The sequence below is a fragment of the Pezoporus wallicus genome, unplaced genomic scaffold (genome assembly GCF_028554395.1).
Source record: "Pezoporus wallicus isolate ANWC-B61680 ecotype Strahan unplaced genomic scaffold, APGP_CSIRO_Pwel_v1 scaffold_8224, whole genome shotgun sequence".
Taxonomy (NCBI): Eukaryota; Metazoa; Chordata; class Aves; order Psittaciformes; family Psittacidae; genus Pezoporus; species Pezoporus wallicus.
Window position 1 is genome coordinate 1,043,358 of NW_026641935.1, and position 17,769 is coordinate 1,061,126.

At 38.0% G+C, this 17,769-nt stretch overlaps 1 protein-coding gene across 8 annotated transcripts in view; it reads left to right on the top strand.

The window, feature by feature from the left end:
* Positions 1-14,021, top strand: part of SUSD1 (sushi domain containing 1) — a 43,647-nt gene extending 29,626 nt beyond the window's left edge. For 6 of the 8 annotated variants that reach the window (XM_057426035.1, XM_057426041.1, XM_057426040.1 and 3 more), the window contains 3 exons: positions 5,028-5,121; positions 6,207-6,462; positions 13,619-14,021. In XM_057426035.1, the coding sequence (XP_057282018.1) occupies positions 5,028-5,121; positions 6,207-6,462; positions 13,619-13,738 (470 nt within the window). In that variant the 3' untranslated portion in view covers positions 13,739-14,021. Of the gene's footprint in view, positions 1-5,027; positions 5,122-6,206; positions 6,463-7,149; positions 7,505-8,524; positions 8,565-10,908; positions 11,006-13,618 lie in introns of those variants that run through there. The other 2 variants (XM_057426042.1, XM_057426037.1) reach the window with 2 other exon arrangements.
* The last annotated feature ends 3,748 nt before the right edge of the window (positions 14,022-17,769 follow it).

Here is a 17,769-nt window from a genome sequence, read left to right on the forward strand (position 1 = left end):
GCTGCAACCAGCAAACTCTTCCCCAGCCTGCCGCTACAAGGAACTGAGTTGATTTCCATACTGTTTGCTTTTGGGTGGACGTTTCACAGATGAGAAGGAAGAAAAAGTGCATTTCCTCATGCCTCTTAGCTGAACAGGCCCCTTGCTGCGTGTTCTCTGGGCAGAGTTTCCTGCTCTCGCATGGCCAGTGCTGTTTCAGTGCCTTCCCCTTTGTGTGTCTGAAGAGCTGCTCATCCCAGTGTCACATGTCCTGTCCAGCCAGGGACAGGACTTTTTGCAAAGCAGAGCTCAGTGTCACACAATGCAGGAGCCAAACCTGCAGGAGGCCAAACAGCAGCACAGCCAGCAGAGCTTTGCCTGGCTGGTGGCATGGCAGTGGGCAGTAGTTCCCTTCCTGGTTTTACTGTCACCCTCACTGAATTCGTACCTTTCCTATGAGGAACGGGAGAGTGTGACGTTTAGCACAGATCAGGAGAACAAAGGTCACAGTCAGCAGAAGAAATCACATGAGTGATATTTCCACAGATGACCAGTCTTTGAAGAAGGTTTATATGGTCATTTTGTGTTAGATGTGGTCTTGGTTTTTTCAAGCTTCTTCCTTTTGTCCCTTCTTTAAGTAATGTCTTTCTCCAAATTAAAAACGTCTTCTCACTCTTGTTAAAACAAGTGTGCTTAATATGTACAGTAAACTTTATTGGCTCTTCAGACAGTAATACATATGAACCTTTTCTATTTATCTGTATCTCCTTTTTTTTAATTTATTTTGTATTTTACAGTGCTGTTTTTTACTTAGTTGGTTAAAATTTAGTATTTTGGTCGTTAAGTCCTGAAATAACCATTAAAAAAAAATCACTTGTTTGAAGGAAGTGATTGTCACCGAAACTGTGTTACTTCAGCTAGTACTTGGCCTTAAGAGGAATCTTTGATTTGATTTCCCTGATCTTGGGAAGAACTCTCTTGTTCATTTCTATTTGTATTTTTAAAGCTTTATCATCAACACAAAATAATGAAGGCAGTCTGTGAGGAGGGCGGTGCCGGCACCAAGCTGGCACCTTATTTTAATATGCTACAAATCATTCAGTTTAACAGGTTTTGTACATATCAATGTATAGGGTAGGATAAAAATAGATCTGTGCATTCATTTTTCTCCTTACTGTGTATAGGAAACTTACAACCTTTCTTGCATGCATTGTGTATTCAAAGCTAAGTAGTGTTGTCCCAGAGTTACAGGTTCAGAGCTGTACAAGTGGTCAGATGATGGGAAAGGCGTTAAATATTCTTGTTATCACTACTGGAGAATGTCACAGAACTGCCCGTGTTCCTTGTATTGCAGCTGTTTGCCTGTGAAGTCTTCAGACTGCCATAGTAAATCATATTGGCAACAAACAGGAATTTAAAACGAGAAGTAAACAGTTCATTTCCAGGATTAAATGAAGAAATGCAGCTGTTCCATTGCTTTTACAGCAGCTAATAGGGAACTGCTAGGTTTTTCTGAAGGGCATGATTACAGTGAAGCTGGCTTTTCCTCCAGCTTTGAGTCATGTGCTGTATCCCAGGGCTGTTGCAATGAAATTCTTGGTGTGTACCTTCTTTCCTGTTGTCTGCCTTCACATTTAGAGACAAACTCAGCAAGTGCACTCTGACTGTGGAAGACAAGCCAGTATATGAAATGTCCAGGTGTTAGTAACATAGCATTGCTATGACAAGGAGGTGCTTAGAGTAGGGCTATCTTAGGACATATTTGCATTTCTTTCTATGTTCTTCTGTATTTACCTGGTGCTGCTACAGTTATGTTAGTCTGTTCTGCTGGTGAAGAGTTAAAAAGTCCCAAAACCTTTAACGAAGACAGCACTAGAACAGACTGAAAGATCTTGCTTGCTTCTTACAGTTCACTTAGTGCAAACACCCCTTCTTCGTAGCATTCCCCTTTTCCCTCCCACTGTTCTAGATGATGTTAAGTCAGTATTTTTTCCATTGGATTTTTAAATCTGGAATTTATGATGACCTCAGAGCAGACATTTTAAAAAAATGTTAAATTGCTGGAAAGGTGCTTTATTAAAAGTTCGCAGTGGACAAATACTTTGTAGGGAATAGCTCCTTCAGTTTCTTTTCTGGTTACTGAAACAAAAATTAAATTAATTCCTTTCATTCTTTCTCTTATTTCATCTGTTCACTTTTCTTACTAAAAGAGGCAGATTGCCTTTTGATATTTGTAGTCGTTTGTATTTCTTACCAAGAAGTAAAAATGGTAAAAGACTCCCAAGTGTTAAGAGCACTCTGTGTGTGTGTGTGTGATGTAACATTTTGCTCTCTTTTGCCCACTTACTAGCACTGGCAGTACTGGATGGCTGCTTATTTTCATGTTCTGCATTTTTCCTATCAAATTACAGAAAATAAAAAGATGAAATTGTTACTAACTTAGCAGTCTTTTTGCCCTATGTTCACCCTTGCACTGCTTATCTGGAAAAAAGGATTCAAAACTCTTGCATACAGTGCACAAAATGTTTGTCATTAAAGAGGAAATTCTCAAGTTTTTCTTACAAATTGGAACATTCTCAAGACAAATTAGTAACAGTGTCTCCTGCTGGTATTGGATGCCAAAAGAGAGGAAGGTAGGAGTAATGTACTAGATGAATCTACTTGGACAGATGTATTTGCCTTTCACACCATCCTCTGGCAATGTATGTGCTGAGGAATGACCGAAATTATAGGCAGGGTTTACAGTTCTTAAGTTCTATTTGCTTATGTTTGCAAGGTGCAAAGGACAAAAAGGTTGCCAGACAAATATTATTTGTTTGTTCATTTTGTTCTGATAGAAATACTGACTATATATTTTTCAATATAAGCAGTTGCAGAAGTGTTGAAAAGACCCTCTGAAGTAAATACCATTTTCTGTTCTTGCAGGCAGCCATGCAATACACTTCATTAACTCAGACAACTATCTGAAAGAGTTTTCTGTCGTATCTCTGCTAGGGGAAGGCCACTGTAGAACATTAAGGCTTTCCTAGATATAAATCTTACTCTGATTTCAACCTTAAACTTTCCTAGCTGTTTACAGGAATTGAACTACTGGTAGTTCAGCTATAGCATGTTTTTGAAGAGGACCTGTTAAAGGCAGCTACCAGAGCAATTCAGTTGGCTAGGTAGGCTTTCAGGAGGTTCTCTTAAGAATGGTTTTTGCCAAGGGCAAAGTGGGTTTTTTTTCTTTTAGGGATGCTTCATATGGACTGTTGTATTTATTTTGGGCATACTGTGCTTAAGTTGTTCCTGTCCCATGTTTTACCTGTTCAAAGCAAAGATCATGTAGGCCTTATTTCTCATAGGATACAAAGACCAGGTTTTGGTTCCCTTATACATGACAATTTCTCTTTTGTTTGTCTCTTTCTTGCCATCCTCTGCACTGGTTTCACTTAGCTCTGTTGAACTGATGATTGGAACTTCAGACACTGTGAAACGACACACCTGGGCCCTCTGTGCCTCTAGTGTACTATTCTAGTGTTAGAGAAATCTCTTTCTTGTACTTTTTAGAGCAGTCTTTTTTCTTTTTTTTTTTTTTTTTCCCTGTGATCATTTTGGTTATAAACATTCATTCTGAGATGTACTGATACACTCTTCCTGCTACTCAAAGAAGCTTAGAATAGATAGGAATATATAGAGAGAATATATAGAATATATTTATAGTCCCAACTACTTCACCATTATGTACTTCATACTGGTGAATTTCATCCCATTTCTGCAAAACAGATGTAAAGGTGATTCAGCTCTTCTTGCATAATGTCTCCATTCTGCTTTTGTTTTACACTAACATTGTTTAAGCAGCAAAATGCATCTGTATGCACAAGGATTTTGCACGATGATTGTTAGCAGAATGGCAGACTTGGCACTTACTTTAGTCTTGGAGGAACTCTTCTAGCAACTTTCCTGCATCCCAGTACTTCTGCTTCCAACATGGTGTATTTTGACAGCTCTTTATTTACCAGTTATTTACCCACTTAACATTTTTTCTAATGCTGAACTAATGATTTCCTATATTTCAATATATATGTGCAGCAATCCATATTCCAGCTGTTTGAAAACTCCATGTGTCTCAGCAAGACATCATTTTGTCTGATGTGTCTTAGCTTTGGCAGATCTTCATTTATTTACTTTTGTTTGCCTCCATGACATTGATTATTCTTTCTAACGGTGCTCTGAAGCTTTGTTTTTGTACATAAGCACTGCATTTGTTACTCTTTAGTCAGATACCACATCAGTAGCTTGATAGAGCAGTTTTCAAACAGCCTAGCCATACCTGTAAATATCTGTGCTAGTTCTTTCAGACTTCTGGGGTAAATAGTATCCATGCTTCACACTCTTGCCCCCTTGGTTGTACATACTGAATCTCTTTTCATTTTTGCTGCCAGGCTGATAGTGGTAATTTCCATATCAGTGTGCAGCTGTCATCATTGCCATTGAAATTAGGGGAAGAAGCATTTGTTCCATTTTGGCCTTGATGCAAATTCCACTAGACCAAATTGGAGCTGTGTGTGTATCCATACTGAAATCCAGTTTAAGGCACGGGATATTGCCAGCTGACTGTGAGTACTAACTGGGAAAGTTGCTTTCTTGAAAGCACATTTGGCACGAACAGATACTCCTTTATTTCTTGTAGTGGGCTGTGTGCCTGGAGTTTCAACTTTTTCTTGTCCTTGACCATTTCAGTTAGTTTAATAAATGATACTGCTTCCTCCAGCTGTTTCCTGTCTCAGTTGTCCATAGTCTACCATCATTTTGGGGCATCTCTGTTATTCCCAGTTAGCAGATACATATGTCAGTACAGAGGTTTGAGTTAGGGCTGCCATGCCATCATGCTCATATTCACTTTGTGTTTTCCTTGACCAGACTGTTCATGTTGCCTGCAGATTTCAGCTGTCAGGGGTTTGAGGCTCAGTTAACGTAGGAGTTTGGGGGGAAGAAATAGCTAGGAACCCTCATGCTGAAGTATTTCTAAAATCTCTCTGAAGTGCTGGTATTTTTTTATTTTCTAGATCCCCCTTTCCCAGCTGTAGAATTTGTTTCAGTAACAGGTTCTGCACCTTTGCTCAGACTTCGGAAAGCAGAAGATCAAAATGGACCAGTCAGGTTTGTCTCTGTGCACTCTTCACCCTTTCAAAAAATATTCTGCAGATTTATGTTACTTACATATTGAAACTTTCTGTGGGAGTTAGATTGGTTTTGTTAGCAATGGGAGAAAACTTAAGCTGTAACTCCCAGTTTCTTTTCCCTTAGCAGAGTAGTATTTGGTTTCAGACTCTTCCCTGCTTTCTGAAGCAAAATTCTATGGTTTATAATTATGTGTTTTCACTGTTGTTTTGTGGAATTTTTTTGTGGGTTTTTTTTTTTTTTTTCACCTTTATCTGCAGTGAAACCACAGTAGATTTTTGTTGATGGATCCAAGCACAGGTCTACCCATGTGATTTTTTTTTTCCAGCAAACTCATGCAGCAGTACATTTGTTTTTTCTAGGAGCCAGAGAAAATGAACAATATCTGTATTTTGGCATATTCTGAAGTAGTGTTTTACTATTAGTGTATTACTGCCAAAATATGATTTACACCTTTCTAAGTGGTGCTGTCGGTGATAAAAGGAAAAGGTAATTGTAATTCAACATTGCACTAGAACAGAAAATACTTGAAAGCTAATAACATTTCAGGATAGCATTGGTGTAACAACCTGGTACTTAAATCTTTCTATGGTTGGATACTATAGATAAAACACTGTTTTGAGATGTCTGAAGACAAATTTGATCTTGTTTTTTTTTTTTTTTTTGCAAATGATATCTGTCCTCTCATGCTTTAAACAGTATAACTTGTTTCAGGGGCTCATTTTGTATGTATTGTTTCGTAGGTGAACTTATGCATTAGATGAGAGGAGCAAAAGATAGCCTGCAATAACTCATTTCGATGCTCTTCTGAACATGAATGAACATGTAAAGTTAACATGTTTGTCGGGAGAACAAGCTCTGATCTGTTCATGCATTGCTTTTGTTCAAAATGTGATGGTACACACAGAGAAATATTTTAGTATGAAAATCATTTGTATTGGACATCGACAATAGAAGGCAGTTAAGATGCTACAAATATGTGTGAAAAGACATTGTGAATTAATGTATTGTGAATTAGTACATTGAAGTGAGAGCTAATGTTTACTTTTTTTGTTTCACTCTAGTTTTTATCAAGTCATTGTGCTTCCTCTGGATTTGCAGAGCACCTTTATTTGTGACTCCTTTGCTGCTGCAACTTTCTTTAGTAACACCACTGATGTTAAAGGATATGTGGCAGCTGAATTTCTGGCGAAGGATGTTGCCGATAACATGCCAGTTTCTCTTGGAGACAGACATTACTACGGAAAATTCTATAATGCTCCTTTAAAGCTGGGAGAAGAGTATTGCGTGTTTTTAAGGGTAATAAGTGAATGGAATAAGGTAATGCATGTTTTAAAACCTTTCCTTTACACCTGTTGAATGAAATGTTGCTGGGAGAAGAAGAGGAAGATGTTAGCTTTGTGTTAAATTTTTTCGTGATGTTGCAGGGATCGTAGTTGACAGATTAAATCTGAAGGTCTTTAACACTTGTAATTCCTTACAGATATTACTGTAATGGTGGAGCAACTCTGAATGCCAAAAGGCAAAAATGGAAAAACCTAAAAATAAAGGGCCATCATAAATACTAGGATTGCAAATACCAAAAAGCTTTGGTTCCAAGCACTGCTTCTTTGAAATGGAACTTAAACCTGTGGCTCAAAGTACTGGTTTATCTTCAATTCTTACGCTCTTGTTTTTTGTACAGATGTTGGTATTAAGGAGTTAAGAAGTTCAGAATTATAAATTGAGGGTTGTTGGGTTTTGAGAATTTCTGAAAATCTGATTACTTAAGTAACTGAATTTTGATTCAAAAGGTAGTATTTAGAAGTCTGCTTTTTAAAAATATCTGCTCTTTAATTGGCCCTCAATTATTAATACATGTGAAATCAGCATTTCTCTAATGGATTTTACTTGTGAATATATTCCCATTTGACACATTTCACATACAGACACATTTCTAATGTGTCTGTATCATAGACTCCTAACTAATCTTCTCATTTTATACTTCTATTTTCTGGCATCCTCCAGAGTCCCCTCTGGCTCCAGACCCTTTCATGCTGATAATGGTACAATTCGTACCATACTGCTTCAAAATCATGGCTTGGTTGTGACTTTTTATTGCCGTTATTTCTTAATATACCTTATGTATTTTCTTTGTGGTAAGGGTGGGAAAATCAGTTCAGATAAAATTTTGTGGACACAGTTAAAGCAAGCTGTTCCCTTCCACTGAGTCCACATTCATTTATCCCTTGCTGAGATTTGGAGGCCCTCAGAAAGGTGTCTGCTGTGCAGTATTTATTTTTCAAGATTTAAAATGCATATTTCAGTTGTGCAGAACAATAAAATGTGTTAAAAGGCTGGTCAGATGATCTGAGGAGATCATTGGGAAATTGGAGGATAATGAAAATTCGAAGATGATAGAAATTACTATTTTTCGTATTGATTAATTTGGCGATTGGAATACAGGGATAATAGAGACCAGGGGAGGATTTGGGAACAAATTGTAGAATCACAGAATGGTTAGGATTGGAAAGGACCTTAAGATCATCTAGTTCCAACCCTCCTGACATGGGCAGGAACACCTCATACTAAACTATGTCACCCAAGGTTTTGTCCAACCTGGCAATGAATTCTTAAATGGGAATTTACTGTCATTATGATGAAAGCCTTACTTCAGTGGAACAACTTGTCCTTTGTATGAAAGTGTCCTTCTCCATGAGGGACTACTTAAATAACTCCGATCCATTGGTTATCTGTTTTAATCTCTAGTGATTACTTTATAGATTCCATGCTGTGCAGAGAGTCCAGGCTCATAGTGAAGGGCAAGAACTAAAAAACATGTTTGGAGTTTAAATTTATTTGAGAATAATTTAACATAGCTTTTTTTCAGTCTCAGCATCAGTTTTTTTTTATCAAACAATTTATGCCTGTAACAGAAGTAAAAGCAGGACTGCGGAAGGTGGAGATGACATGCAGTCTTTTCAGGAAAAAAGCTGTGAGCTCTTTTGAAAATTGGAATCAAAGTGACTCCTGCTGTGAGAAAAGCCTGCTAAAATTAGCCTAATAAAAAGTCATCTGAGAAAAGTGTATATGCCTGGCAAAATGTTTTCTTGTTTCTGCAGAACTCTTTCAAGTGTACAGATGTGGAAGGAAAGGTTCTATCTCCAATTTAGATAACTGCGAATATCCAGACACTAGAGCCAGCCTTTCATCAAAGCTCTATTTCTAATTCTGTCTTTGTAATCTTTACAGACAAGCTAGAGGCTGTTATCAGGGGAATAATAAATTCTACTCCAAATAGCAATAAAATACAGTATGTTGTGGATGGCTACTCTTGCAGAGGGTGTTAATGATAATAAATTCTTTTTATGCAAAACAGTGATTTTTATGTTTTCATTTTCAGGTGAGAACACAGTCCTGTGCTATTTGGGCACAAATTAAAAGTAAGTCGATTTTTCCTTCAAAGAGAAAACAGAAGTTGTCATGGCTGTGCTTAACAGCATGATCTAATAGTTGCTGTGGCTGTTTCTAAATTTGCCATTAATTTTTGGTTGACTGTGAGGAGTGGAAAGGTTAGTGGCAGAAAATGTGTAAACATTCGCCTCACCTAACAAAGGAAATGGCACCACTCCCTAAAGACTAAATTGTGCTTTTGAGTTGGAAGACTTGCAAATTGGTGTTTGGAAATGCAGTGACATTGAAGAGTGAGACAGTACTTTGGAGTGAGACTGAATTATGTGGTGCATGGAGGGCTTGAGGTTCATCTCCTCCCCTGTTCACAAAACCCATGTCTGACTGTTGCTATTACTGTTCTGGTGACGGTCGTGTTTTTATTTCTAGGTTGCCTTTGGCTGTTTATTCTTGTTGCTTAGTTCATTTACCACCGCACTTAGAATATAATCTAGGCAGTTTGGTTGTGGAGACTTGGCTGTAATAAAGGATTCCCTAGGTTTCAGGGCTCTATTGCTAGAACAGTATAGGCAAGAGGTCTGGAAAGACAGAAAACTGACCTCTTCTGAATTTGTCATTTTTCTGCTTACAGAGCATCATCAGAGACTGCCTTATGTGTAGGTGGATTTTGGGTTTGGGATTAAAAGAATGGCCATTAGAAGATGGGAGTAGGCCAGACCAGGCCTTTGCCTTTCTATTGTAAATCTGTTTGCCTTTATATTGAATATACTTCTAGACAGTGTCCTTGGCCTAATGTAATTCTGGAGCTGGAGAGCATGAGAGGGTTTTTTTGGTTCACTGAATTCTTTGACGAGTATTTCTTAATTCACATTGTGTGGAAGGAAAATGTGTACATAAATCTAAACCAAATGGGCGTGTTTCAGATGGTGTCTAGACAAAGCTACGTTGTATGATAAATCATTGTCATAGACAGTGGTAGGAAGCTGTTAGAAGCACACTTCTGTCACAAATAAGTAAAATGCATTTTGAGGATTTTTCACCACATACATAATAATGTTTAGGGAAGACAGTTTTGTCATTTTTGTAGACATCTGACATCTGCTCTAGAGATGCATAACTTCTGTATGGAAACCTGTGTTACAGTGATACGAGGACAAGTATAACTTTTACCAAAAGTGAACATGCCTTCAGGATGAGCATAGTCTCCTTGTAGGGTCCTTGTCTGAAATTCTTTATTTTACTGTACTTACAGTAAGTTTATAGGTGTGGTGCTACACAGATACAAGCCTTGCTTCACTGAGCAGTGCTAGAGAAGGATGGTAAACTGGTCAGGTCCTCCTTAACGCTTTGTGTGACATTTTGTGCTTCATATCGGTTGTTGAGGGTGTTTTGGGTGCATGCCCAATCAGTTTTGTGCCTGTACATTCAGATGAGCCAAAAAATAATTCAAGTAACAGAAGTTACTTTCCTGATATTCAGGTGCTTAGATTCTTATTTCGACATACACAGCAATTTCACTGAAAAAATGCTGCTCTTTTGAGAATTCAAATTTTTGATAAAATATTAAATACCTGTGGTTGCAAGATTTAACAGCATGTGGAGTTATGGAATCTTGCAGAAATAAGATCCAGCATCCTAGATGTCTGTGGGAAGCCCAGTAAGGAATAGGTAACCTTTGACTAATGCTGAAAATGGAATAGAGGTGACTGGAAGGGATTGATTGAGTTCCTGTCTTCTCAAGTTACCTTTAACAGTACTTCTGAGTAATTCTGGTTTTGACAGCAAATCACTGTTAGCCTTCTGTTCTATCCCTGCATGACTTCTGATATTATGGGCTTGGGTAAAGTTGTTGATGCCAGTTTTATTTCTATTCTGTCACTTGGAAAAAAGTATAAATAAATAAAAGAATGGGGAGGAGAAGTCTTGCCTAGATTGCACAATTTTTAAAGGAAATGCGTTGAGCCATTTCATAAAGCACTAGGATTTTCTGGCACCAGAGACCACTTTAGAATATGATTTAGACTGAAATTGACAGTGATGAGAGGGAAAAATGTTGGCATTGAGTATCTGAAATTTAAAAAAAGAAAAAGGAAAGAAAGGAAAAGACAGGAAACTGAGGAATGGAGAATCATAGAATCACAGAATAGTTAGGGTAGAGTAGTTAGAAGTGTAATTACTTTTGAGAAATACAGCATTTAATCCTACTTCCTCAACTGGATGGTAACTACTAGATAGTCAGCTCCATTACTACTTGACTGAGCAGTCAGTCCAGCATCTGGGTTTTGTTAAGAGTACTGTAGCTTTGAGCAGACTCAGTTACCGGGCAGAAGCTACACTATTTGATATTTGTTTGAATTGTTTGATATTTTCTTTCAGATTTAGCACCCACTCCTACTCACTACATGACTGCTGTTGGATTAGGGTCAGTTGCTACTGTCTGCCTTATACTGTTTCTGACATTCTCAGCAGCTCGGTATGTATTGTTATGAACTCCAATTTCATAGTCCTTCTGCACAAGGCTTACGTATTTTTCTTGCCAATCTGCTTGGTTTAGACTTATTAGAAACTATTATCATATTAGAAGCTATTATCAAAAGTTCCTTCAGTGGTGCGAGCACTGCCATTGCTTAAACTGATGCCCTCTGATGTACTTTTCGTATAATAAGAGCCGATTTCTAGTCTTTCCAACTTTATTCAAAAGGCCTAAAAGGACAGGTTTTCAGTAGCAGTTGATCTTGGACACAATAAAAAGACAATAAAGGACACAATAAAAACATGTTAGAACATGAATTGATTTATTTTTGTTTTGTGATCCTTCATGCAGTAACTTTCTAACTGTCTTTCTTTCAAAGGTAAGACAAGTATGTGCCTATAAGTAACCATGAATGTCTGTATGTGTGAAATCTCTTGACTATGAAGTATGTCTTTGACTTTGACTTTAAAGTACGTCTTCTGTTTTAATATGAAGACCACTCTTGGGAGCTGGGAAGTATAGAACAATGATCAGTTGAAATTTTTATTTGGCATTCTGAAATAAGAGCTAGTCTTCTACAGGGCTGGAGAAAGTAGAATTATTTGGATTGTCTGTAGTTGTCTAAATTTCAAATCAGTTCTTACAATCTAGATTTCAAACTAAAGATTCCATGGTGTCTGTCTTTTTGTAATTAAAGAGAGGAATCTCAGGGTTGCCTTGGCAATAGGATCCAGTGGTAACTTGAGCTTGCAGTCTTACTTGTTTTGAGTTTTTTAGAAAAATATTGTCAGATTCAGTTTTGCCATGTGAGGCAGAAGGACCATTAACTAACTGCCTTTGTGTCTAAACCAGCACACCTGGCAGAGGGAGGGCTTGTTGCAGGAGGAAGGGCATCCCTGGGCTGTCATGGTCTGAAAGGCTCCTCAGTTATTACAGTTTCTCTTGTGAAAATTCATCAGAAGTATAGAAATACTTGATGCTAATTGGTGTTAGATCAATTAGCATCACAGTGATTGGAAAGCTATTTAAGATAATAGACAGTACTAGAAGATTCACGTGTGAGTCTAAACTAGTTGTGAGTGAGTGTAGAGAAAATTAGGTACTGAATTTCCATTTTGGTCTTCTTTTAGAAGGAGTGAGAGCAAAAAAAGACCCATACTCAGGGAGCTGAGTATGTTGAGTACATTTGACAGGAGTCATGCTGTAATGTAGGGTAATGTTGGGGGATGTGACTTGATAATTCAACAAGTATCTTTTAGGCCCATGTTCCCCTGTACAGAAAAATCCTTGGATCCGTTTGCCCATTTTAGAGAATATCAGGCAGAATCCTTTGCAGAAATTAAAGCTGCCCCATCTCAGTAGGAGGCAGAGAAGGAAAATCCCAGATGTTAGTCATGGGATTCACAGTGCTTGCAAGTAGATGTAATGTTGATAAATAAAAAATACTCTTAGTTTTAAATAAGCATCAGTTTCATGCATTTCTGATTAAGAACGTAATTTGAAAAAAACATGCAAAGTCAGCCTTTTGTCCTGCCAGTTGTAAAGCCATGGCCCTGTTTTAGGCAGTGTACTCCAAGAAGGATGTGGCCCATCAGGAGAAACAGAGGAACTCAACAAGAGAGAGATGAGATCTTTCTGATCTAGCTGTGACTAAAAATGTGCTAGTAGGTTGCCTAACCTGGCAGAGAAGAGACTGCCAAAAAACACATGATAAACGAGTATACAAAAAGCCATTATAGAAAGACCAACTTCCTCCTGTCCATATTTCCTGTGATATGTGTACCATCCATGGGCATTATACCTGTGTGCTTCTGAACAGTAGGAGGAGGGGCATGGGAACAGATTGCTGTGAATGCTGTGAGACTTTGGCTTCTGGGAGTCTGCAAGAGCAGGTTAAACATAGTCAGGAATGACACAGCTACAGCTGGTCTTGCCATGGCATCGGGTGAATGGTCTTGGATTATTTCTTGGCATCCCTGTAAGCTTTCCTGTTCTGCAGCTTCTGTCACAGAAAACTGCTGTATTCATCAGCTTGCCACATGTCTGCCACCTCAGGGGTTATATTACCACAGTGGGACAGATTGTGAATTCCTACTGTGATGATTGCTGACAGCAGTTTTAACTGTTCCTCAGTGAGTAGAAGTCTGACACTGGATTCACAAAATGCACAGCCTGACTACTGAAGTCCTTAGATATTATGAATTTTTTCATTAAAAAAAAAAAAGCGTTAGCCTGTAGTTCTTATTATTAAGTTGTTTTGTCACATTCTCACTTACTTCATTCCTCTTTTAATTCCTTTTATATGTGATGCCCATAAGGACAGTGCCAAAACTTCAGCTTTCTGGAGTTCTGCACTGGACATGATTGTTGTCAATGCCAAGGGTAATATAGGTCAGGTAGTGATCAGACCCTATGGGAATGCTTCCTACCCATCTTGCGCTAGCTGTAATATTAAGAATTGATACCAGCAACCTTAGGTCTTCAGAAAACTTCAGAAACTCTGTTGTTTATCTCATCACTATGAATGATGCAAATTCTCTGTCAGGTCAAGAGTTGAGTCTTGAATGTTTTTTAACTATTTTCTTTTAACTGGGTTTTTTTCTCATTCTCCAGCTCTTATCTCCACAACACAGTGAGCTCCCCACCTGCTGCTTTAGCCTGCGAAGCTGTGTATTTATCTGCCACAGTGGACACATCACAAATGGGGATTACATCGTCATTCCTAGAGACTGAAAATGTGTCTCTTCTCTGAAGTGTTAGCCCCTGAAGTCAGCATAGAGAAAATGCGCTCTTCTTGCTAAAGCCAGCATCTGATGAATATAGATGTATCTGCATAGCATATAGATACTACAGCACGGGCAGTTAAAATGTGTGTTACTGGAAGTGAGATATTTATTGTCTCCCCTTTTTCCAGGTGATGTGGTATGTGAAAGAGAATCTTCCTTCACAAACAGGCTTGTGTCAGGGACATTATCATGCATCCCGTGCGTTGGCCAAAGGCTTTCAGCTATTACAGCTACATAATTTAATAATGCCTGATAATGAGTGTCTGTATTGTACTTTATTACATGAATAATCTCCTGATCCATTTGAGACTGTTGTGAGGATCAACTGCTACTTCACATACTTTAGGACACATAAACTGGTCCATTATGAGAAAAATCACAGATTAACACTTATGTCAGATAAAGTGCCTATTGTATTTCCAAGTATAAAGGTAGATGTTCATCAGTCACTTAGGAGTAATAGTACTTCAGTAATAAGTACAGAGTTGTTAGCCATAAAGTTGTCACATTCAAACAGTGTCAGCAGTAAATATGTTCCAGAGGCATTGCAATCATTGCTCATAGCAGTTAGCAATAATTGCAAATAATATACCAATCTATAAAAATGCAGTTTGCTGAAAAGTTGAGTAGCCTTAATGGCATGTGAAATTAATTTAAGTAAGGAGCTACCTGTGATAAATGCAATTTTGTTAATATCTGTTCTGTAATTACTTCTGAGTAGAGTCATTAAATCATTATCTGGTTAATGAGCTGGTGTGTAACATCTGGTTAGAGTCACTTAATAAAGTACAATTAACCAATTTCCTATGTCATATTCCCAGTTAATATTTTTTCCTTCTGTAAGAAAGAATCAAATCCCTTTGATTATTTCCACTCCTGATCAGAAGTTGCTTTGAGATATATTAGCAAAATCATTCTGTTAACTGGTGAAATAAAGAAGCAAGAGTTTTGGTTTTTAGTTAGTTTTTTTCATTTTTATTTCCAAGTTATGTTTTGTGTGTTTTCTGTTTGAATGTTAATAATCATACCCATTTTTGGAATTCTGAGTGTTCCTGCTTCCTGCTGGCTTTATAATTTTAGACTGGATGTGTAATTCCCTTTTTGGTGTGTTAGAAGGGTATTTTAAAGCATAACAGCAGACTTCATAGCAGAGAGGAATTACAATCAAAGTTACATGAGAGAATTTTTAACTGCTGTAGCTATCTGGGGGTTCTTTTTCAGATCTGGGCAGATATAATTTCTGTTAGCCAGCATTTCTACTGCTTACTAAATCTTCCTTCAAGTTCAGAAGTTTTCTGTAGTTAGTAACTGAGTAAGAACACCTTTGTCTATGTTAGAGGTTAAGGGTTGGTAATATTTTTCTTTGCTGATTGAAAAAGAACAGCTTAACTGTTCATACTGGGCTACTGTTACTTTTTTTCTGTTGTTTTTGTTTCTCCAGTAGAATTCATTCTCACACATTCTGCTCAGAATTTCCTTTCTCAGTGGAATAGGTTGCCAAGGTTTGGCATAGCGGCACAAACTGCACCACTTCATTCTGGTTTATTCTCCTGCTGGTCCTGGAATAAAGTTCATGAACAGCTGTAACTAAGTAAGGGAGAGCTGGAGAGGAAGGGAATGATTTGAAGAGACAGACATGACATCCTCTGTTAAAGAAAACTTCTTTCACCTTTTACTAAGACCAGCAGTGTTCCAGTACATTATGCGGGACCAGGAGCAGAAAGTCCATCTTGTCAGTAGGTGTAGTTGGAAAGTTAGGTCTTCATGTAACCTTCAACAAGTGATTTATTTTCTGTGTGTCTCTTCTTTACCTAGCTTGTCTTTTCATAATGTAAAGTTTTCAGAGCAGGGTTTCTTCTTAACAAATACCCCACTTCTGCTTGGGCTTACATAATGTATGTGATGACTTGTTTGGTATCTCTGCACAGTAGAGCAGTGCAGCATATGGTATCATTCAGTAATACCCAGGAATAGACCGATAAGGGAGAAGCAATGAGGTAGGACTCCCTGCCATCTTAAGTTCTCCAAAACAGCTGATGTCCTGTAAGTTTCCCTCTTTCCCTATGTAAGTTTCCTCCTCCTTTGTCACTCTTACTAGACTCACTCTGGCTGTGGGCCTGTCTTCATCTGTCATATACTTATCTTTCTTCCATCTACATCTGTTTCAGTTTAATGTGGGAAGCGTAGAGAAATAATTTAGCCTTGTGCTCCTCAGATGATTGTTCAGATGTTAGCTCATTTGTTGTAGTCCTTCTCTTTCAGAAACATTGCTGTATTGCTCCCAAGCTTTCCAATTATATCTTTAAAATTCTTTTTAAGGGAAAGTAAAAAGATTCAAACAGTAGGAAATTAAGAAGTAGCTAGATTAGAGAAAGGTTGTTAAAGGTCCTACTTAGAAGAACTATTGTAGGACCGGACAAAAAGCACAATACGAAATTACAGTGGCTGTAGTTAAAAGTACAGTTGTAGAAACAGGCTAGTACAGTGAAATTGTACAGCTAATGAAGGCCAGTTTTCTGACATTTCATCCATTGTGATAGGGTGTCACTGCAAATACAAACTTAGATTTCTGATTTACAAAAATACTTCTTAGGAAAATATAATCCTAATAGGTGCCACTTTGAATGAAGCTTTGGAATTAGGAGTGTGTCTTTAGGGGTACTTTTGTTGCTCAGACTTATAATCCTTATACACTTTATGGAATGATCTAGTGGCTCTGTATTTTACACATAGCATCCTGCCAAACTAAGTGCAACATTGACATAATCACACCCTCACAGTCTGAGAAATTATAGTCATTTCTCATGATCCTTCACTGCTGTACCTTGAGTTAACACTGAAATTCTCCTTTTTCTTCCAATGTTTTTTGCTCTGCCTCCTCAGGTACATCACACCCAAGCCTAGTAAGGTAAAGCCAACTGAAGCTGGTCTGCCTCACCTTCTGATCTGTTACCCATTCATGGTGCTATATTGAGAAACTGGTTTAGCTACACACCAGTGTCTGCATTATCTCTGAAGTTTTTTTGTCTATAGAGGAAACAGGAAATTGTTACCCCTGGATAAACAATGCTGTTTAAGCTTAAGTCAAACCTATTTTTATGTTTTATTTTGTAATAGTGAGAGAACATGCAGATTACTGTAAAAATCCAGCATGTAATTGTAATGGTGTAATTGTAATGGTGTAATTGTAATGGTGTAATTGTAATGGTGTGTCAAATGAAAAACCTTTTATTGTAAAATACACTTTCTACTACATGTCACTAATGGGTCCTTTAAATCTTCTGGTGAGATTTCTTTGTTCTGGGCACGATAGAGACAGACAGAAGCTATCCAGGCTTTTTTGTTTGTTTTGGTATTTATAGTCACAGTTAGTTGTATGTACAGGGCCAGGTCTGAGGGCCAGTATGCTCCTTGTTTCTACACACGGTCTCAGATTTAACTGTTCTTAGTCACCGTTCCTTTTTCCCAGGTCTTGTACTGTTTTGCAGAGCTATTTCATATTCTGCAGCATTCAGTCAGAGAACAGCATGAGTGGGCAGATCCATGATCTCTAGTTCAGATGGAAGTATTTCTGTTCCTAGTAATAGCATTGCTAGGAAGTTATGAAAGTGTCTGAAAAATCTAGGGCTGGTGCCTCAGGATGACTTTCTGAGAGGACTGTGAAATCAGTTGATGATCTCAGTACTGAGCTCTAATGGAAAGGGACAAGTGTCAGCATTGCAAAAGCACACCTCCACAGCTGTAGATCCTGGCAGCAGGAGAAATGGGTCTATGAACAGCAGAGACACTCATTCCTTTCAGCTATGTCAGAGATGAGATGACAGTATCTGTGGTATGGCTATTATGGAATTATTTCCATTTTGAGGCTAAACAAAAATGGCACCTTTACAGTCACAATAAAAAGGGGGACCTGCTCTGAAGTTATCGCCTTCCCTCCTTCCCCAAATGTTTGTGTGTATTTTTTCCAGAAATACTGCT